General features: G+C 37.4%; 2 protein-coding genes across 3 annotated transcripts; both read right to left on the bottom strand.

The window, feature by feature from the left end:
• Positions 1 to 14,104: 14,104 nt before the first annotated feature.
• gadd45bb (growth arrest and DNA-damage-inducible, beta b) lies at positions 14,105 to 15,570 on the bottom strand. Its single transcript, XM_056743982.1, has 4 exons — positions 15,365 to 15,570; positions 15,180 to 15,281; positions 14,853 to 15,078; positions 14,105 to 14,747 (listed from the first exon to the last, which is right to left on the bottom strand). Exons 1-4 carry the CDS (start codon positions 15,406 to 15,408, stop codon positions 14,643 to 14,645), a joined length of 477 nt encoding a protein of 158 aa, XP_056599960.1. The 5' UTR covers positions 15,409 to 15,570; the 3' UTR covers positions 14,105 to 14,642.
• Positions 15,571 to 17,715: 2,145 nt separating this feature from the next.
• On the bottom strand, positions 17,716 to 22,581 carry LOC130418007 (uncharacterized). Of its 2 annotated transcripts, none has more exons than XM_056743923.1 (3): positions 22,451 to 22,581; positions 20,883 to 21,035; positions 17,716 to 19,613 (listed from the first exon to the last, which is right to left on the bottom strand). In XM_056743923.1, exons 1-3 carry the CDS (start codon positions 22,526 to 22,528, stop codon positions 18,570 to 18,572), a joined length of 1,275 nt encoding a protein of 424 aa, XP_056599901.1. In that variant the 5' UTR covers positions 22,529 to 22,581; the 3' UTR covers positions 17,716 to 18,569. The 2 variants fall into 2 exon arrangements, with proteins under 2 accessions (XP_056599901.1, XP_056599902.1); XM_056743924.1 differs by lacking the exon at positions 22,451 to 22,581 and adding an exon at positions 21,661 to 22,145 and having other exon boundaries at positions 20,883 to 21,055.
• Between the last annotated feature and the right edge of the window lie 1,286 nt (positions 22,582 to 23,867).

Here is a 23,867-nt window from a genome sequence, read left to right as displayed (position 1 = left end):
TTCCTGTGAGATCAGGTTGGTTGTGCCCCATAGGAAAGAAACTTGATCTCGTATATCTCTGGGCACGATATGCAAATACCAACCTTAAGATGAACAAAGTTTTTATCAAAGGTTTTCATCATATTAAAGGTCAGATGTCTCTTAAAGCATAGTCAGGTAAGTGAATTGTCACATACATAAAATCACATAAAAATGCAAATAAAATAAATATTTTATGGTCTACGAAGGATTCATCCCTTATTGCCTCTTGTTTGTACATTTTAATTCACAGAAATACAACAAAGTCTACGGATTGGTCAGGGTTCTCTACTTAGTGTTACAGTGTTTAAACTCTTCAGGAAAATCAAGCTTTTTTACGCCTGACTGATATTTGCTTACCAAAGTAATCCAACAAGTATGTCACAAAATGTTTTCAGATTTTCCAAAATGTAAAGGTTTGCAGTTTACAGAAGAAAGCTTCCTGTCAAATTCATGTGTAGCACAATACACTTTGTTCGGTGCTTTGATGAAATGCCAATTCTAAAAGTGTTAAAAAAAATTAATTTAATTGAATAACTGTATGTGAGTAAATGTAGACCTAATTCATTTATCTTGGATTTGAGCTGAGGCATAAATAAAAGCAAAAAGACGGTGGCTTAGAAGTCCATCGGGTGGGCTGAACTATATAATAGTAATATTAACTCTGGGCTAACCTTGTCTGACAGTGGTGGGCTTCAGTAGGAACCTTATAACAAAATGAGATATTAAATTATGTAATAAGAAATGATTAGACTGTGTGAGCCGAGAGTGTGTTCGCCCCCTGGGTCCCTGCACATGGATGCTTACATAAACATGTTCTCTAAATCTTGTCCTTGCGTATCAGGTGGACAACAGATAATGAGGAGTCGTCTCCCCGCTGGGACCGAGACATACTTATGTCATCTTCTCAACCGATAATCAACATTTTATACACACTGGAATCCATCTGGCCTCTCATAATCTCTTTCATAATGAGGCGTGCTTCATAAAGGAAACCTGTTCAGTCCGATATCCACGATCTAAATCTACAGCCTTACATGGTAAGTCTCTGTCAGCTTTACAACACGTCCTGAAACAGAGACAACTCAGAGATAAAGCATACGGAGCATTCTGAACATGGTCAATCATTTACACAGACGGTAAAATACCAGGAAGTTTCTGTTAGAAATGAAACCCTATATGGAGAACAGTTGCTAATTGTGTTCAATAAAACATGCAGTGGCTTGTGCGTTGAAACCTTTGGTTTGTCACCCGCATCAGAGGAATGCATAAAGAATGATAAGAATGCGTAAACCTCAAGCTATTCATGACTTATGATATTGCACGCTTTTGGATAACCAGTTAGATTTTGTCACACCTTTTTTCACAGGAGCACACCTGTGTCACATTTCATACAAATGCCATTCAATGCCAATGTCAACCTTACTGTGAAAAACATGCTTAAGGCTTTCACCATACTGATAGTTGCCAATATTTGGTGGATTAAATTGGTGTCAGAGTTTTTAAAGACGATTTTCAACAGTTCGGTAATTCTGCTTTCAGGATTGTCACATCCATAACGATTCATATATTCAATATAAATGGGCACATAAAAATATAATCATTTTTGGGTTCTGTGCAAAAATCATAAAAATCTCTTAAAACTAATTTTAATCTATTTTTCCTCTTTTAAAATAGAAAACTCATAATGTCTGGACTCTATCGACAGGGGATTAGTCAAATATAAACAGATGGTTGTAAATAGAGGTAATGAATACACGTAACACTTCAGTATAGGGGCCAATTCTACATATGAACTAGTTGTTATTAGCATGTTATTGATATATTGGCTGTTATTTAGTACTTTTAAAGCACATATTCTGCATGACCAAACTCTACATCCCTAATCCTATCCAATACCTAAACCTAATAACTACCTTACTAACTATTTATATGCAAGAAATTAAGAGTTCATTGGGGAAAAGGTAATAGTTCATAGTATGTTAATAGCGAGAACTTCCTAAATACATTCTCTTCAAACATATATTTTAAGTTTTGACTCCAAATGTCACATCCATAATGCTGGAGTTGCACACAATGCGTGCTAAAAACTATGATTATTAGAAATAAACTAGACAGAAGCCCTTGGGAATAAAGTTTTCACATTTTGAGTGTAAAAGCTAAATCACCAAAATAAGCTTAAATTGTATTTTTATATATATATCGCTTTTCACAATGTGCATTGTAAAGATTTATGAAGAATTTGGAGAGCGTATTAGTTGTGATTTATGAAGTTTCATTTGTTGAAACTGTTTTGGTCTAATTTGGTCTTAAGTTTTGATTGACATCCCATCTATGACATTTGTTCATTTGGCAGACGCTTCCGTCCAAAGCCACTTACAAGTAGGAGAACATAAGCATTAATGTGACAAGTAGTCCGTCATTGCTCTTGGTTGGGAATGGAATTGCCTGAGCTGGGATGGTCAGATGGTCACTTTGACTTCAGCTTTATTATTATAAAAAATGTCACAACACTCTGTTCTCTAAAACTGTCTAATTTACTGCACTAAAATGCCATTGTATGTGAGTGTTTGTTTGGTGCAAATGTTGTTAACAACAGAAGTGTGTATAGAAACGTGCCCAGCAGTTCGTAAATAAAACGATTATCGGCAGATCTCCTAAGATTAGCATTTCTTGCAATAACAGGCCGTTCTGACACACCTGAGAAAAAAGAGACAAATAACAAACAATTAAAACAGCTTAGGGTGCTGTTTAGGAGTAAAATCAAGCAATGAGCCAATTACCAAAGTCATCTCATACGTGACACAAATGCTAAGCGCGCCACATAAACCGTTTGGAAGTAATAGACTCGTGACAGGTCACATATCATACAGTTAAGTACTTCTATTCTGTTCAGGGTGTACTCTGTACTCTGTATACTGTACGCCGGCCGCCCACAGTGACCTTTGAGGTGAGGAATGTTTGGAATGCAAGTCGTGCCGCATATCACTGGCAACGTGGTGTTGAATTCCAACCTTTTCCCTCTTACCTACCGGTTTCGGAAAGTGAACAGACGCTTAAGTCGGTTAATTTTTACACAGCAGTGCATTCTTTAACCTTGGTTGACTGTAAGAGGATTTTAGATCTTGCATGTGACAGTTTTGCTAAATGTTCCCGATAAGTGTTTTCTTGTGAATTTGAGCTGCAAGAAAGTTTGAAAGTGGATATGTTTGTCACCAGTGGTGGAGGTTTTTCAGCCCCCTGCCGAGCCGGTTTCTGTCCCTCTTCAGCCATCTGTATTCACAGGGATTAACCTCAAGAAGAGCTACTTCCCTTTTCCCGTGCATTGCAATGGTTTATCTGGAACCGCTCAGCGTGCACAGCCCACTTCCTGTTAGCTTGTGAACAAATCGATGACGCAGAAGATGTGACATTTACTGGAGAAGAGGTTTTCGTAAAGTTGTAGAATCCAGGACTTGAATAAGTTGCAATATTGAGAGCTTTTACCGGCAATAGTGCAACCTAGACACATGGTGTGAATATTCTGTCAGGAAAGTGAGACGTTTTAGCAAAAAGATAAAAATGCTGTCTTGTGTATGTGCAAGATACAAAAAACAAAGCCTACAAAAATAGCTGTGAGGTGTGAATACAAAAATCACAGATAATGGAAGGTGTGCCGTGTTATTACAGTAGATTCATGAATCTGTGGTAAGACTGTACATAACAAAGTGACTTGAGAGCTCAGAAAGAGTAAACAAGTGTCTTACGTGGCTTCTTGCTGCTTGTTTTGTTACCTTGTCCTGTCTGATAGCAGGAAATAATGTGTCCATATAGCCAAATAAGTAACGCTTAGAATTTTAGTACTTTACTGTGATATTTTCCAGACATGTTTAAATGTGTTATGTCTGTAAAATGACAGAATATTCATGATTTATACACAGTTTGGTAATATATTTATATATAGGAATGCATTTGGTTTGTAATGGACTTGTATCCGAAGTAGCTTGAGGTGCAAGTACAACAATGAACTAAAACAGAAACTTTTCTTCAGTTGCATTTTGGAAACGATTTGTATGCAGATAACAGTGCAGATAACAGATGGACCAATTAAATGATGTCTTTAGTACTTTTCTGGACCTTGACAACAACTTTAACCATGAAGTCTATGACGAGACCAGAAATCTCTCGGATGTCACCTAAATATCTTTGAGGGTATTATACACTACAAGACTTTTGCTCAGATTTTGCCCAGATTCTCAGTCTGGACGTGTTGCAGAAAGTCTGTGCCAGTCTGCAGATTTCATTAGTTAGTGTGTTTCTATCCGAAACTTTCAAAATTCTTCAAGTGTATGATGTCTAGTTTAAAAAAGTATTGTGTTGTATTCCAGCCATTATTTGTGTCATGAAGATCCTGGGAGGTCTTAAAACAGTGTGAAAACACCCTTAAAATCTGAATAGTATTTCTTGGAAATATCAAACCCATGACATTGGTTTTACACCAGCAACACAAGGAAGCAGATATATCATTAAAGACTTAATATTAATGTCTGAGACACATGCACACTCCCAAAAGACTTTACAGACACTTCCATTGTTATTACCCAATTTGTCTCTTGATTGCAGAAACCACCTACATAGTCAGACAGTTAGCTGCCGTCTGTCAGACATGAGACTGTGTGCTGGGGCCGCTGAGGGTTTGTTAAGCCGCTGGGATGACTGCACGATTAGAGCTTGAACTGTTAGGGATCCCGCTGTCTCCTGGACACCGATACACATACAGACGTCTGGCGGTGAGCCAGTTTGTCAGAGATGTTCAGACAGCCTCCTGCGAACGTTGTAAATATTTTTTTCCACACATCATCAGCATGATGACTCAGATAGCAACAGAAGAATACGTTTTTTACAATTTTGTCAGACAGAAAAATTACTCTTTCAGAGTTTGAACGATGGTCTCCGATTTGACAATGAGCCAAGATACTTAACAGAAATCGAGAACTGCATTAAACAAGGAAAGAGCAACTTATAAACATTATCTCAGACATTGCCTGACAAATACTTTGGCAGAACAGTATTTAGTGTCTTATGTGCAGAAACTGCACTCACGTAAAATCTAAATCAATCTGAAAAATACCCTAAACATGGCTCAACCCTGCCTTCAAACAACATGGATGAAATAGCGAAAGACTGAGTCATCAGATTTAAATCGTTCCATTGAGGGGATTTATATGATGAGATATGTTTGTATTGCCTGTCCTGTGTTTTTCTGTTGTGTGATGTTTGTATTTGTTTATCCTTATGTCTCTTGGACAGCTATTTTTAAACACTGACCCTTGCACTTCCAGTTTTTTTTAAAAGATGATTCAGGGCAACTGAACAGCAGGAAGTCAAAGTTAAGCCGCCCTCTCTTTTTGTCTGCCCTTAGCAGGCGCTGTTAAAATGACCTGCACACTCAAACCTTTCCAAAGAGTCAATGAGCGCAATGACCCGAGGTTATCTGATGACCTCGATGCTTAAAGAGGACTAGAAAGAAAAAAGTTTGCTAACAGCAAAATTGTGAAAACAATGTGCCAAAAAACTGTACTTAAATGGAACTGCATGGTTTTGTTTGACAGAGTTTTCAAAAATGTTGAATTACAGAAATAAACTGCAAATCAACAAGTTGGGTGTAAAATAACATGAAAAACACAAAAAAAATGTTACATTTTATTCTAGTGCCTGAAACTCCTGGAATATTTCTTCATTGTTATATATCGTCACTGTCCTTCTGTACCCTTGTGTGTCCAAATTTAGTGCACTTTTTAAACTATTAGATTGTAGTCAAAGTCGACAAGCACTTTTTTGTACCTTTTATTGTCCAGATATTTACAAAATGCGGTGACAAACATTGAGGGGTGACTAATAGTAATAATTCATGGCCAACAATGAGAATCGCAAAATATGGAGATAAGAGGTTTCAGAAGGACAGCAATAAAATGTATTTATTTATTACTATGCTATTTGTTTATTGTCTTAATGGGATGTTTTAACAGTGTAATAATTAAACCAGCTAATAAAATAAATAAATAAAATGTATAATGAACAGTACAGGATTTTGGCAACATGAGAAATCTTTTACTATATATACATTTTACAGTCATTTTACAAGTTTAGGTAACCAGAGCGAGCCGTGTCAAAAATGATCTTTTACAAAACAACGGACAAGTCTAAATGATTTAGTTTGTATAATCAGCCACAGGACGCCATGAATATTTCATTTCTTTTATGGCAAGTTCCACCGCATAATATGAGCAATAAACAGACAACAATATATTGATTTACCATGCATGAGCAAATAAGACTGTCAGAGTTTACTGTTCAATGTTTATACAAAACTTTTTCTGACTCTCATGCACGATCCTTGATCCAACAATACATAAAAAATGTCATTGAAATTCAAATGAATTACTTAACTTAAATGCATACTTTAAACATGTAAAGAAGATGAGTAGTTGACAGAATATGACAGTTTATAGTAAAAGTGTACACTGTAAAAAATGAGGTATTGACTTTACTTAAAATATACGTGCACCATTTGCATCGTGGTTTTTAAGTAAATTCAACTTAAAATAACAAGATAATCTTTGTTGCGTTTCCACAGATATATCAGTTCGCTTGACCTTCTTTACTTAAAAAATGATGTAGCGTACAAATTCAATCAACTTACAGTGCTCATGTGGGCTGTACTTAAATATGTCATTCATTTACCTTAATGTTCATGTATATTAATATAACAAACAGTTTTAAAATAATTGATGACTGATTTGATGTCAGTCATTGAATGATTCTCCACAGAAGCACACAACATACTGCATTTCTGATGTGTGTCTTCCTTATTGTGGTAAGAAATATGATGCTTTGAACAGGATTTATGCACAAAGCAAACACGAATTAGCCTACCTGAATGGTAACTTCACAGAAAACGATTATTCACTACAAAACAACATCTATAACACTAAATACATCTTAAATTAACTTATTAACATCTATATAAATGCCCCAAAAGTGAATGAAGAATCAAACTTTTCAGGCGCAAGGGCTTATGGGTATTCCTCACAGCATTTGTACTGATAATATTAAGTTCATTGCACTAGAAGTGTATGCTAGGTTTACTTAATTTTAACTGTAGTTTGCACAACTCAAATTCTTCCATTCACTTTATGAACACTTTTGAGCTTTTCTTGTAATTGATATGTTTGTGTTGCATGAACAAAGGATTTTAAGTTAAGCTAGAAATGTTATAAATTTGTTTATTTTTAAGTAGGAGCTACTTAACATAATACAATATGGTTGTTGAGACAACGGAATCACTTTTTGCAGAGTTTGTTTAGTGACATCTTTTCGAGAGCAGGGCTGTGCGTTCTGAATAGGTCTTTAAACTTTGCACATGCTTTAGCTAAACCCGTGGGAGTAAATCTGACTGTGTTTCTGACCCTGAATCCTGTAATGTTTGGCCGTCACTGCTGATTGCTCCAGACTGATTGATTCCTGCAAAGGAAACAAGAGCCTAATAATTACTTTCACATATGAGAACTGACGGATTTGTTTCGGACAACATTTCAAGTCAGACCTGCTTTTTAGTGGAAGTTGAAAGGCAACTGAAATAATGAGTCGCTCTGATCAAGCCCTGTCAAAATTACATACTAAAAAATACCAACACGTTAAACCTTGCATACAACCTATATAAACATTCTCATTGGTAATCACGTTATTGTAAACTGGACGTTGTCTCTAAGGTCTCCCTTCACCACCTATACAGCCCACATCACCTGAGTTATTACAGCATGTGTTTACGTGAGCTTTTATCTGCGCGTGCAGTCGCATTACACGCACTGGGCCGCCGGGCGCGTGCATGACTTCCCACCGGCTTTGTCAGACACTTCTGCTAATTTATCAGTCACTTGGAGCCGGTGTTTTTCCTCTTTCCCTTTAAACTTCAGTGTAAAGACACAGATGAATGAATCTGCATTAGCAGACATATATGGTGTTTCCTGAGCAGAGGGGAAGTGGAGGAACCTCTGAATGCTCTTATCACGTTATGGCTTGCACTTACAGAGAAGTGATAGTCCCAGCAGTCATAAAATATGGCTTCACAGTATGATAACCATTCTGCTTTTACGTACAATACAGACAATAATTAACCTATGTTATGACAGTATAATATACTGTGCGAAAGCACATAGGACGCTTTGCTCCAAAACATCATTATATCATTAGCTTTGCGGTAGGAAATATAAATATTGATTTCAGTCAAGTTTTCGTTTGTTTTGTTTTAATGTAATAAACAAGATTTGTTGTATTAATCAATTGAGATTTTTGTATGAACAATGACTATCAACTTAACATTCCTATGTTTCTCTTAAATTTGCTTATAGGAGAAATGAAACAGAAACAAATGGGACTATTATCAAAATACACCAGGAGTATGGAGGTGTTACATTACTGTAGATTGTATAAATAAAATGATGTAAATTTTATAAGAAATGTTCATATCAAAATCATTCACATTGACTTTTTTTTAATCTGAGCTCAGTGTGATCTTTTCTTAAAGGAATAGTTCATCTCAAAACGAATTTTGTCATCATTTACCCACCCTTGTCATTTTAAACCCGTATGACTTTATTTCTTCCTCATAACACAAAAGAAGATATTTTAAAGATTGTTGGTAACCAATGGTGGTATCCATTGACTTCCACTGTATGGATAGCCACAAAACCAATGCAAGTCAATGGATACCGCTGTTGTTTGGTGACCAACATTCTTCAAAATATCTTTGTTTGTGTTTGACAGAAGAAAGAGTCACACACCGGCTTTGAATCACACTGGAATTTTCATTTATGAGGGACACATTTGTGAGAGGGGGGCACGGTGGCTTAGTGGTTAGCACGTTCGCCTCACACCTCCAGGGTTGGGGGGTTCGATTCCCGCTTCCGACTTGTGTGTGTGGAGTTTGCATGTTCTCCCCGTGCCTCGGGGGTTTCCTCCGGGTACTCCGGTTTCCTCCCCTGGTCCAAAGACATGCATGGTAGGTTGATTGGCATCTCTGGAAAAAATTGTCCGTAGGGTGTGAGTGCGTGAGTGAATGAGTGAGTGTGTGTGCCCTGCGATGGGTTGGCACTCCATCCAGGGTGTATCCTGCCTTGATGCCCGATGACTCCTGAGATAGGAGCTGGCTCCCCGTGACCCGAGGTAGTTCGGATAAGCGGTAGAAAATGGAATGGAATGGAATTGAGATATAACGCAGACTACCTATCCTTGATTTTACTTTCTTAAGGGTTCCCATGTGACTTCAATGCAGTTTGTATTCATTTTAATTGGTTGCTTCTGTCTTCTAAAGTTGTTGCTTCTAAAGATGTGGCTTGCGGCTGTTATGTTTTGCTCATTCTTCCGTATATTTGTCGACCATTTTTCTCCACTGCCGTAAAAGGAAACTCGATGCGGTGACACCAGGAAATGTGGGCTGTGTTTGACATGCATTTGAGTGTCTGTGGCCTTAGGTTTATAAACAGGGTCCCATTGCGTCAGGGAGAACGGTGGGTGGATGCAGCGTTAGAATTTTCTGTGTGTAAACAAACCGACATGGTTAATGATACAGCAATATGTGTACACTCAACAAATGTGAAAAAGGAAAATTTCGCCTTCAAAATGAAAATTCTGTCAACATTTACTCACCATGTTGTCATTTCAAACCCGTTTCACTTTCTTTCTTCCGCAGAACACGAAAGGGGATATTTTGAAAAATGTTGGTAACCAAAACCCGTTGCTCCCCGTTGACTTCTATTGTGTGGACACAAAACCAATGCAAGTCAATGGTGACCAATGGTTTTCTGTTTCCATCATTCTTCAAAATATCTTCTTTTGTGTTTTGCAGAAGAAAGAAAGTCACACAGTTTTGAAATGACAAGAGGGTATGTAAATAATGACAGGATTTGAATCTTGAAGGTGAATTACCCCTTTAACCAACATCTCTGAGGGGTTTGTACCTGTCATCTTCTAGTGAGTAATCTTTGGCTATATTATGCTGAGAACCTCCCTAGGTTCATCGAGTTCCCATTTGACCACAACGCTTAGAAGTCTCTAGCCTATGCTGGCCTGCTGATTTAGATCAAAAACACTGCTGGAGGCTATTCACGATCTCAATTGCATAAACAGATTTGAGCATTCAGACTACTCACTGCATCATGTGACTGATCTGTTTACTCATCCACTGAAGTGAACTTCATAATGGAGGCAGTGATGAGAGGGTCTTTATTTCTTGACCTTTGACATTGGCTGAGCCGAACACATGAGGCCATTAGTGTGTCAGAAGTAGCGGGATGACCCAGCGGCACATGACTATACCAACTTCACGCCGGGTCAATAACATGACCAACCGTAACCTCGAGGATTCATGACACAATTAAATGTGTTACGTTGATGTCAAAACAGAACAATGGCTTTTTGTTGATACGATGTTGTGTTTTAATTCATGCAGATATCTGGAGTGCGGCATATTTTCTGGAATATAGGAAAAGAGCGTCTGTTGGGTGACAATTGAAAAATTATTCTTTCTTCTGCAGTACACATAAGATGTTTAATGTTGTTAACTGAACAATCCATTCACTTACATTGTATGAACACAAAGCAATGCAAGTCAATGGGTGCCGCCATTGTTCGGTTACCAGCGTTCTTCAAAATATCTTCTTCCGTGTCCTGCAGAAGAAAGAAAGTCATACTGACTGGAACCGACTAGAGGGTAAATAAACGATGACAGAATTGTGCATGTCTGGGTGAACTATCCTTTTAAAACAGACTGTCTCTCAGTTCGTGTGCTGCAAATATCCTAACTGTGATGCGAGGTGACCCATAATTTAGATTTTATGTCTTTTACTCTTCACGTCTTTCTGTTCAGTGAATAGTCACTGACGCGCTCAAATATAGCCCCTGACAGTCTAAGAATAGCACACGCAGCCAGACTATTCATAGCTTTGGCTGTTACCTCAGTATAGCCAGCATCATTGTGAAAGGGGTGTGCTATTGCTGCCATGGAAAACAGCCTTCTGTTCCTGTTTTTCTTCTATTTTCTCCTTCTGGCTTGACGTCAGAGCAGCCCTGAAGTGCGCTGCTCACTCCAGCACTTACAGAGAATACACACCATGCTTTGGTCATGTCTGCGGGTCAACGTCGTCTTTGTGCTCGGAAGACAGCCTCGGGGAAGAAAACATTGTCTTCTCACTGGCTGTTACAATGAGGATATAATGTATATCTGTCTGTCTCTAACTGATCCTTCCCCGCAATTACAATGAGCCCTCTGACTTGGATGATTGTTGCTGGCTTTCTTGAATGGCAGCATTGTTTTTTACCTTTCGAGAGCCAGACGTTTTTTTGGAAGGGGGAAATTGTAAACACAGACACATGTATGAACAGCCCCTGTATTACTGTTCTGTGGAAAAACAGACACGCCTTTCCACTCAGCAGGGTACGTTCTCCAGGAAAGATCGATCCTGAGCTGGTGTTGATTCCAGTAGATGCATCCGTCTTACATTATTCACTGAGTCGTACTAAAGTTACAGCTAAGTTCTCGGCAGGCATCTTCACTGGAGTTTAAAGGAGAATGGTGGAGTTTGGCAAGACGTTATTGAGGTTGTAGGGTCCTTGCGTGCGGTAAAAACGGATACTTTATATTCATCCTGTAAATGATCCAACTTGCAAAATGTTCTCCCTACTAAGATAAATAAGTAACATGAACAAAGAATTTTATGTTAAAGAAGTCAAATGATTGTTTTGCGTATTCTAAACAAAATGAGCCTAAACATGTTTCTAACAAAGATTATTTCTTAGATTCCCAAGGTTTTGGTCAAGATGCGTCAGAAAGTTTGCCCAACTTGCAAAACTGCGTATTCTGAACAAACACTATTGAAAGAGTTTGAAAGCTCCCAAGATGCATTGCAGCAGTAAAGACAGATACTGTATATTCGTCCTGTAAATGATCCAACTTGCAAAATGTTCTCTCTACAAAGATAAATGAGTAATTTGAACAAAGAATTTTTGGTTAAAAGAGTCAAATGATTGTTTTGCGTATACTAAACAAAACGAGCCTAAACATGGTTCTAACATAGATTAGTACTTAGATTCTCAAGGTTTTGGCCAAAATGCGTCAGAAAGTTTGCCCAACTTACAAAACTAAGTATTCTGAACAAACAGTATTGAAATAGTTTGAAAGTTCCCAAGATGCATTGCAGCATGTTCAATTCTGTGTTTCTTATTTGTTTTTCTTTTGAAGATTTGTGTTTTAGTTCTTGCTGGCTTAATTTGTGCTTATATCATTGTTACTGTTAGTTGTCTATTGTGTTTAGAGGTTTTTTTAATGAATGATGGTGTTTGATTGTTACCATGGTTGAGGAACCTTGGTTGACATATGGGCAGGGCCAGTGAAATGCAATCGACACAAATTGATTAATGGTTGAGGCAGAAAACATGTCCTGTTGGAGGAAAATACAAATACATTTTAGCCAACAAAAAATATTTTGTTCTGTTGTTCACTAAGTAAACTTGACCATGTTGTGACAACTAATGACTTAAGACATAATCTTTTCAGTAGGGTGGACCTCAGTTTTTGTTTGTTGAGTTTACTCAAAAACTTGCTTGTGATAGGTTGCATTAATATTTGAAGTCGACTCAACTAATATTTTTTTACCAAGTGAAAAGTGAATGGACCAATCATGGGTTATGTCAGTGGTTCCCAAACATTGGCTGGGGACCCACTGCTGTGCACATTTTGCGTGTCTGTCTTATCTAACACAGTAGCTCATTAAGTGAGGGATCCATGAACTGAAGTGTGCCAGCTAAGGGAGACAAAGCTGTGGTTCTCCAGGAACAGGTTTGCGAATCACTGGCTTATGGGATCTCAGCAGACTCCTCCCACATGTTTTCTGTGGCCCGCAGTCAGGCTGACCTTTCACTATGACCAAAGGAAAGGTCAGTGAAGTCAGAACGCTCAAACTACTTGCCAAGACTTTGTCCCTGAGCTGAATGAGCGTGTGATCAACGAGATGCTTGTAAAGGTTTTCATGTCAAACCTATAAAAACATTGAAGCACAAATACAGAGGACTGCTATAGTTGTAAATATAATCACGGGTAAAGGGCCAACCACATAATAAACATACCAAAGATACAAATGTTTTGTAGTTTTAACTAACTTTCTTAAGGGGACAGTTCACCCAAAAATGATTTTGTATAATTCTATCATCATTTACTCACTCTCAAGCTGTTCTGAACATAAAGATAGATATTTGGAAGAATGGTTGTAACCAAACATCTGGGGCACTATAGACTTCCATAGTAGGGAAAAAAACTACTTTGGTCGTTAATGGTGCCCCAGAACTCTTTAGTTTCCCACGTTCTATAAAAAAAGTTTGGAACAACGTGAGGGTGAGTAAATCTGATAAAAGATGACAGGATTATCATTTATGCAAAAACATAACTGCCATGCTGTGATATTAATACAATCATTTTACGATGCATTACTGTATTACTTTAACACGTTTTACTTTTCTAGAGAAATATATGTGTGTACACTGGAAAGTTTGTTATCATTCATTGTTCTTTGTGATTTGTTCTGATCTAGTTTCCAAAAGCTTCATTTCCGTATGGCTCCTTTTCCTTATGTGCACAAAGATCTTATTTCGAAAGCACAGTGTTTTTTCAAACAGCTGTGTCCTCAATGTAAATGTAACTTCCCCTTGCAAGTCCCCCTCCCTCCCGGAACAGATAAGCAGTCTTGTGCACATAGTGCTGGATATAATGCATTACTTGCGGTTCTGAGCAGTATAAACAGCTAATTCCCCCTTAATAGTCCCATAGAATCATTAAAATCCCTCTCTTCCTCATTGTGCATTGTGTACATTGCTGGTAAGGAAATATCTCGCATGCCAGTTGTTAGACTCTGAAAGGAATGTCTGTTGACATTATGATTTTACCGGCATGCATAGATGCTTTAAGAAAATGATAACTGGTCACACTGGCCTTTAGACCCCAATCCAACTGCACCGCTGTCCAATAAACTGAGCATAAAAAAACAACGCAAACGGATACTTGTTAAATATAAAGCATACAATTTATTTCATGAGAAAACCATTTGGAAAGTCATAAATAACCAAATATATTACTTGTTTAAAACGGCATCAATATTATGCATAAATAAAATCACCAAAGTAAGATTCAGTCATTAAATAGCAGTCTCTTTTTGAAAACACAAGTCTTTCTCTCCTGCAGACCTGCGACAGTCAGGTCTGAGTCATGTGTTCGACAACATCCCCCACCCCCAGCGGGGCAAAGTGCGGCCAAGCGCCGCGTCGGTCTGGAAATATCCCCTATAGCATCCTTGACGCGTCCCGTTTAGATACGCGACACGACCACCCTGGTGCGCCTTCGCTCCGAAGGCCAATAACACCTCTCATGAAGCAGGAGGAGCGCAGACGAACGTCTCCAGTGTCCTCTGACGCTTAAATCCCATAAACACGGAGGTGGGAGCTTCGGAAACTTCCCTCGTGTACTGACGAGTATGTCCTTGTGACTGTGGAAGGACGACGTTAATTTTCCTTTCAAACTTTCCTCGACGCGCGGTGGCTTAGCGCTCCTGCAGGGCGATGGAGGGCACCCACTGGTTCCTGCAGCGGCTCTCCTTGCAGTAACTCCCGACCTCGCTCAGCTTCAGATGCTCGGCTTGAGGGTTCTAAATGAAGAAGAAAACACCATGAGCATTGCATATCTTCTGCATATCGCTTGACGATTTATAGGTTCGCGTTGAAGCGCATTTGCAATGCGTAAAAACACTTACAGTTACAAGTATGCAGTGGAGATCTCTCGGTTCGTTGGCGTTGGCGTCTGTGGAGAGGGGTTCGCCGAGAACTTGTGCCAATCGGCCCATGCCGGAGACGCGGACTATGTTGATGTCAATGTCGCAGCAGAAGGCTTGGATCAGCGTGAAGTGAATCTGGAGCGCGACGTCATTCTCTTCCTCCTCGTCGGTAGCCAGGACGCATAAAACTACGCTGTCTGGATCTCTGTGGAAGTACACAGTTCCGTTAAAATGCAGTTCGGTTTTCATGTTGAGTCTCGCAATTCACATGACCGAAAGCGCACAGACATCCAAGAGGACACTTACGCGTTCATGAGTTGTGCAGACTCGTAGACTCCCACAGTCAGACAGTTTTTCTGCTGTGCAGCCACCAGCAGCTCCTCCAGAGCTTCAATCACTGTCTCCATTCTGCAAGAAAATAAACCATTGTTAGCTTATGAAAATAACACAATAGAAAACGTCTTTCTTTGGAAACATTTAGGTCTTCTTACTTTCTGTCTGTGCTACTGCATCCAACAACTTCTTCCAGAGTCATGTTTTCCTCGAATTGCAGTTTAATTCAGAAACCAAAATTCCTCCAAGTAATAAATCCAAGCGAATGTGCAGCTGTTAGATATTAAAAGTAATCCAGAGTGAAAGTGAGTGCGTCTCTAGCGATACTCCTCTTTACGATACTCTCTCGTGTTTGACGTACAGTGTCGAGGCGCGTGGGTTTTATAGCGCGAGGAGCAGTGGGAGTGGTTGAAACTTCGGCCGAAACCTCGCGCTAACTGGCCTGCAGGTTTCTATGGGCTGAAGTCTGCTATTGTGTCATGTATTGTGTCAACTGCCATTGACTTTGCCTGAAACGATCAAGCGCGCACTCGCTCACGTGAAATCCTGCAAAGCAATTTGTTTAAACTCGCAAGTGTGATGAATATTGAGAGATGACTTTGATGAATAGTCTGACGTGATGTCTTCACTGGTGCAATAATGCAAAATGCATAAGCTACTATTTACAAATACTGAAATGAAAGAACAGCTTACATCGCACTGTTTTATGCATTATTGTTTAATAAATAAAGTGCAAAGTGTTGTATTAGTCTGTATGGTTTGCATTTATTTGTGACTTTGAAAATATTTTATTGACATTTCTTTAAAAGTGAATACGTAAGTTATTTCTCAGAGCTGTTTTACTTGGAAAATCTTGAGTAACAACAGTCATGTTGGGTATTTTTTAGGTTCTGTATGCCATCTGGTGGTGACAACTGCCCCTCGTGTGTGTGCACGAGGCAAAGATCACCGTGAGACATGTGTGGGCAAGTACCTGAGAGAGAGCAGAGGTCTGTTTCAGATCAAGGACACCGTGATGGATAAGCGCAGAAAAAGGGACAGAGACCCCATGCTTAATATTGTATATATGTATATGCCTGTTATAACTAATATAAACATTTTAACAGTAAAAATAAGAATTTGACATATTATGATATATACTTTATTAAGAATAATAATAAAAAATCAAGCAAGGTCAAAATAAAGGATGGCCTATTATATTGCCAAATAGGTGTTCATTGTACGTTGTGTATCGTTAAAGGTCTATGTATTAAAAAACATTTTTTTATATTTTGATATGAAGAATTGACCCCCTGCAGGACCACCACGGACCCCCTGACCTCTTCCCCCAGAGAATGTGCTCACGAGATAATCACTGTGTGATTACATCAAAACTAATCATTAGATTCAAACAACGAATGGACGTTTTTGTTGGTGTAGGTAATAATGATCGGATATATATCACAAGATTAAGATGTCTTCCTTTTGCGCAATTGCAATATGTCAGATGGTGATAATGTGTGAGGGCAGAATAAGGATGAGCTGTGAATAGGAATACGTAGCAGATGTTAAATTGATTGTTTTGCATAATAATAATAAGTTTAATCAGGGCTGCTGTGATTACATCAAGTGAAGACAAATACAGTTTCATAAAGTTTTGTAGCGCTGCAAATCTGTAACTTAAAAGTAAATCAACCTTCACCACAGGAGGGCAAACTAGGCTTTTATAAAATAAATCTGAACTTTCTCAGTTATCATACAACCAGTTTGATAACACAAAGATCAATCATGTGAGTAAACAAATCTTCTCACTCTCAGTAATATAATGTAAATAAGCCGTAAAGTCATCGTATTATAACTTTAATAATGACTTATCTTTAGGCTTTAATAAACATAATCTTTATGTTTTAATGCTTAAAAAATATGTGGCTCATTCGTGGCACTTCCTTTTTTAACAGTCAGTGTTTCTGTATTAGAAGCATGGAAATTAACCCTTATGTGGTCTCACACTATGTGAGATCAAGGTTTACATTTTAGGAAAGCATTAAATCAATAGATGTGTGCATATATTTAAAAAAAACTAAAAGCAGTGGGCTTTAAGTTGCTTTTTTTATTTCCTCTCATATAATTAGTTTACATTTTAGGCTCTATAATTTGAACATATTAAAATGATGTAGAGAAGAATAAAATACATCACAAAATTATTTAAATTTTGAGTAAAAACATGCTTTTATCCAAAGCGAATAAATAAAGAAAATCAATAAATTATGATAATAGTATTTATATATGAAATTAGAACTACACAAAGATGCATCATTTTTTTTTAATAAATTTAGAAATAAAAAAGGTTTGACTCTCATTTCACTGTATTTTAAAGTAAAATATTGTTGTCTGATCAAGAGGTACTTGGTTTGAAAATATCCTAAAAAGGGGTACTTAAGCCAAAAAAGTTTGAGAACCACTTCAGTAGAGGAATGTAAAGTAAAGACCAGTTGACCAGTTATAATGAATGAATACAAGGAGTCAGAGATGAAGATGATCAAACAACATTTACTGAAGAAACACAAGCAGAGGTCAGCTTCAGCACTCATGAGGAGTTCAACAGACTGACCTGCTGTTACATCTGTACAGTAATATTAATGATAACAGAAACAACTCATCGGTTATTACAAAAGTACTTTGTTTCTCACTGGTCGGCAGAATGTTCTCAAGACTTGATGAGAAGACACTTTCTCACTTCCAGAAGTTTAGACTATATTTAATGAGAAATAATCTGATGGCACTGTGAATCATGGAAATAGCACCTTTCCGTTTTTACATGTCAATACAACTGTCTAGCTCGATTTCATACAGTCATGACAACATAAAAAAAGTGTTCTAGTAACACTCAATAATATTTATCACACAATCACAAAAAGTACTTATTAGATCTCAATCACATTTAAATCATTATTGTAATTGAAGGATAAATGTTGAAAAAAAAATGGATTCATAATATTGTCAGAATCACATGTTTCTAGCAAGGTGGAGCCACAGAACCCACCTTACACACATACATTATACTGCACAAATGTTGGCTCGGCCACAAGAGGGCACTACATGCCATACCTTTGTTATTAATTCTGGACTCCATTTCCCATAACCCTTTGCCGGACTCATGATTGTTGATTCATTTCTTTGTTTATTTAAACAGGTCTTATGTCATTGTTCATGTAATCTTATTAATGTAACACTGCCTCTCTGCCTTATTTTCTTTGTTTATTTCATCTGTTTTCCGTTATTCATTTTTCAACTGATTATGAGGAATTTGACTTTCGCCTGTATTTTTGGATTATGGTTTTGTATTGACCCTTTTAAAATGCAGTTGGATCCTCGATCTGTGTCTCATTCCAATAAGTGCCGAACAGCTCCAGCTCCCTGGAATACCTGATCAGCACCAGGACTCTTAAAATGTTTTCTATTCTCTTCTTCTGTGATTTTAGCATTGTTTATCAGATCCATTAACAGAGGAATAAACGCTCCAATTCCTGCACGGCGGTCATTTGCACCTTTTTTTTGTGTCTTGCTTATATATTCGTCAGTAAATTCAAGATCTCTGTGTGCAGAAGCACTCATTGCCCAGGTCCTTGAATTGGTGTGGAATTTACACTGTTTAGGCGGACTGGTAACAACTGGATTTTTGTCTGCAAACACCGCTTTGAAGCCTTCACGTGTTTTAACTTGAGTTATCAAAATAGGAGATTCCATGTCTTGGTTAAAATCTCTTGGATAATCAAACTTCTCAGGAAGAGTGTCTTCTTCATCAGGTAGAAGCACACAGAAATTGGCCTCTGGGTAGTAAGTGCCCAGAGGAAAGTGCTCGGCTGTTTTTATCCGCACCTGTCGATCACGTTCACTGTTTACTCTGTTCTCACTGTCCTTTGGGAACACATAACCAGTTGACATCACTGTTGGGTACTTGTGCTCGTGGATTACATCTATGTAAGAGCTCAACACATGATTAAAATCGACTGCGTCTGCGTCAAAAAAGCAGAAATAGATTTTGCATTCCGGGCTTTCTGTCCTAAATTGTTTCACAAATTCCCTGGTGTGTTCATGTTCTTTAATTGTTTCTCGGATTTTTCGAAATGGGATGTTTTTTTCCCATGTAAAGTTGAACTTTTTAAAAGCGATTTTGGATTGAATTGGCTTTTGAAATTCCGTTTCTATGGCACCTTTCTCGGACTCCTTTCCATTAATGCCGAAAACGACAGCAATATCATTATAACGAAATTCATCTTCTGGCTTGAAAGCTGTTCTCCTTAGAAGATCAAGAAATGTCTGGCAATGTGATTCAGGTCTTTCACTCATCTCAGGTGTAACACCCACTGGGACATTGATCAAAATTTTGACCTTGATTTTATCTCTGTCCGATGTTGATGTTGGCACCTAGACAGACAGATAAACAGTTTATAAAACCTTTCTTCAACTCCACTTTCAGAAAATAAGTACAAAACCTGTCGCTGGGACAGTATCTTTTCAAAAGGTACGACTTTGTACCTAAATGGAGCTCACACTTTGTTTTAAGCAGCCCTTAATACACGTCAAATTATAGTACTTTTTACTATAAGTTTCCTATATATTTTACACAATTACATTTAACTAACAATAAGCCACACATTAATCGTGACTCTAACCCTATAGAAAGTATTCATAATTAAATGTATAATTGCAATGTAACAAATATATTTAAGATAAAGTGAAACCTTTGTACTTTCTTTTCTGAGTTGCATTCATCGATTCAACAGCTGTTTTTATATATCTAAAATGTACTAATCATCATGATAACATGAATGACATTTTAGAGTAAGATGGGGAAGAAGCCACCCTTAAGAACAATGTCAATGTTCTGATGTGATATAATTACATATGAGTTATGGATCATTATGGGGTTCATTATGCATCAACTAACACACTTTTATGCATATTAACTTTCACAACATTTTGTTGTAATTTGAATAAGTTTACAGAAATGGAATATTTTATAATGACAAACAAAGAATTAAACGTAATGCGCATGCACTTTGAGCTTTTTGTTAAGTTTCCAGTCCCCCAAAATGGATTAAAGATTTCCATTTATAGTTGAAATGGTGACATGAAAACAGCCTTGTACCCTACTTAACAGTTATCATAAATTAAATTCATAAGATCTAATCTCTTCCTTACAAATGAGGCTGAATGGTGACCTGTCAAACCAGATCTTCAAGACAAGCCTGTTCCTCACACAAAACTATTACATTATGACCTGAAATTAAGGGGATAGTTCACCCAAAATGATACTTCTGTGATAATTTATTCACCCTTACGTTCTTCCAAACATATATGAGTTTCTTTATTTTGAACACGAACAAAGATAATTTGAAGAATGTTGGTAGACAGACAGTTGACAGTAGCCACTGACTTCCACGATACATGCAAAAACTATCCCTTTAAAATTGACAGCCATCCAGTTTTAATTTATGGAAAAGCATTTCACAGAAGAGTTGATCTTTATATTTGGCGTCATTATATACCTGAATAACATGCATAGAAAGTGTTATGGATTTAAAATGAAAATATATTTTGGGTTTAACTGTTCCTTGTAATTGACTAGACAAATTGTAAAGGCCTCAATAAAGGAAGAACGTATCCATACATTGTAAATATTTCTACCGTTACCTCAATACTGAGTTTATCGACACCAGCAGCAAGCTGGTCAGAGCTGGAATGTTCTGTCTTCTTTCCTCCCTCATTCTTAGATTGTTTCTTCATAGCTGATGGATCTGTTTTCTTCTCTTTGTGTGAATGATTGTCGGATGTAAACACTTTAGTCTGAGAAAACGGTGACATAACTGTAAAGATCAGTGCATGCAAAGTGAAAAAGGACGGCGTCTTTTATCCAGATGACAATTTACACTGAAGTATGTTTTAAAGTTTAACAGTGACTTCTGCGTATGTCATCAAATTAGCAATTACTAACTAAACAATAAACAAAGTATATACATTTTACTTTATTCACAATTGGACTATTTAACATCCCCAATGCAAGATGGGAAAATGTGAATAGATAAGCTAATGAGTTCCATCAAAGCCAAGTTGTTTGTGCAAAAAATCAAAGATTTAGATTTGAAATAGTTGACTTGAATATTGCTGGAAAGGCAAATATATCATAACTTTTGTTCACGATAGAGATGTAACGTTGTGAAAATTTCACATCATGGTTATAGGTTATCAATATTATCATGGTTTTGTTCAAAAAGAACTGATACACAAACTGAACATTTCAACAAGTTTTATATTAGAAAATCAACTGACAACAATTATCAGAATATTTAAAGTGCTTTATTGCCTGAATTAAGGAATTTGTCTTGGTGATAGACGCAACTTTGCTTTAAATGTTAAGCATAAATATCAAATAAACATTTTCTATTGCAGGTTTTAATGAACAGTAAGTTACCTTGAATGAGAACACCAAATCCACACATAAAACAACACAAGCAATGTGCACAAAAGAACAGCGAATGAAATGTAAACAAATCAAGATCGTATGTCCGTCAATGCATGTGCTGTGACGCAGCGCACATAACGTCACATATCTGACCAATCACGTTCAAGAAACATGCGTTCATTTTGCGTTACTTAAAACAAGTGAGATCATGAAATATTTTGCTCAGTTATTTGCACGAGTTAGTTTTGTTATCGAGTTAAAAGATAACGTATCTCTCATTCGCTATATAACAGCAGGTCTTGTTCACGAATGTGACTCAGCAAATTTGACGCAACAGTTCCTCCCCACTTTTGCGGCGATTTCCTCTTTGCGTGATTTGCAGGGTGCCCATCCTCGATTAACTTGCCCAAGACTCTTGTTAGAACCATAATGTGCCCAAGACCTCCGATTTGGTCCATTTAAATGGCGAACAAATCCAAGCACACCGAGCGCTGTCAATGCCTTCCGCTATTTCTGCTCGTGCGCAACAACGTCACGAGCTACGCATGCATCAAACAGGCTGCACACGAATCACTGCGAGTTTACAAAAGCACGATATTCACACGCGGTTATCATGGTAAGTAGAGTTAAAACGGTATTACGAACAGTCAGGACATTTTGCGTGGTTTATCGTGTAATCTCTAGTTTACACCTTCATCAATTACATCTGTTTAATGATCTTTTCTTTCCATCTTTTCATCCTCTTTAAAACAAACATGAAAGAACATTTTACACAAAGAGGATAAAAAGTGTTACTTACTTCCTCGTGTGGTCTCAAGATCTGGATGAAGCTGGTATTATTTTGTACTGCAGAACAGAGATGCTCCTCCTCTAACATGTGATTAAATTGTTTATTCAGAGTGTCCACATCATTGCTGTGACGATGTTATAAATGCCCTTACATTGATGTTTTGTTTAATAGAGACTTTAAGTATGAAATGTATGTATTGAAAATGAGACAGAAAACTTGTATGTATCCAATAAGATATATGACAGTATTTTTGAGAAAATCGACAAAAAAACTTTTATACTTCTAAATGTTTTGAACTTATTATTATCTTTGAATTTAGTCCTAGTTTTCATATAGTTGTATTGCAGTCGGACATCTCTCTCCGCTTTTAATTCAATCGCCTGTCAAATCTTCTTAAAATGTTCTAGGTGTTTCCAGAACATTCCAGAACAGTGTCATACTTTATTGAATGTGCAGTCTTGATAGAACATGAAGACAATGAGGCTTTGTGGGATGATTATCGTACATGTCTGATAAATTAATTGTCATATTTTCTGAAAATGTCAGTCATTTCAACAATATTGTTAACGGGATGAACCGAGGGATGGGTGTTAAAAGTGACCCCCCCAAAAAAATGTTGGTCTGAGGAAGAGAGATTTATTGTGTTCTCTTCATCAAATTTAAAAATGTAAGGTGTAAACAGAAAGTGACGAACTAACTAAAAGATAGTAAACCGTGCACTACATACAATATCTACAGGCTAGTTCAACTGAACCTTGAGGTCTGAACAGCATCTGTGAAAACTCTCTGTGATAAGCTCCAGCACACTTAAACAAACACCTATTCAACCACCCCAAAAGGAGTATTTGGGAGCAATCTTATATTCTAGGCCCCACCCTTGGATTGTACCATGTTGGAAGTCAAATTGTAAATAACGTGAGATGAAACATTTAAACATTATGAAACAAAATGCAAACTAACACAAATTACACAAACACAATTCAAAATAGCTCTCACCATACAGGACATAAGCATATAAACAACAAATAATTGATTTTTGCAGGTATGAAGGTTGTGACCCCGATGATGTCACATTTAAGATGGCTGCTAGTCTTATATAAAAACCCCAGGTTGTGTATTGTACAGGTTTGGTTCTGCAAAACTGAGATTGTTGAGTATATGTAATCCATGTTGTTGTATTTGAAATAAATGATGGTAGAAAATAACATGTGTCTGTGGTAATTTGAATGTGCTGAGAAAATGCAATGTGGTTTGAATTGGTTTGTACTGAGATGCTAGACAAATACAGAAAACACATCACACAAGTACATTGCAGCATGAAGGTGAGTACATGTTTGTTTATGGGTGTACTGTGTGTGTGTATGTGTCACAGTGTCAGTCTCAATGTCACACTGACAACTGCTTCCTACACGTGAAAAGATTATGG

Source organism: Triplophysa dalaica, chromosome 3 (assembly GCF_015846415.1).
Source record: "Triplophysa dalaica isolate WHDGS20190420 chromosome 3, ASM1584641v1, whole genome shotgun sequence".
Classification (NCBI taxonomy): Eukaryota; Metazoa; Chordata; class Actinopteri; order Cypriniformes; family Nemacheilidae; genus Triplophysa; species Triplophysa dalaica.
Note: the sequence above shows the minus strand (reverse complement) of the source record. Positions and strands in the feature narration are given on the sequence as shown.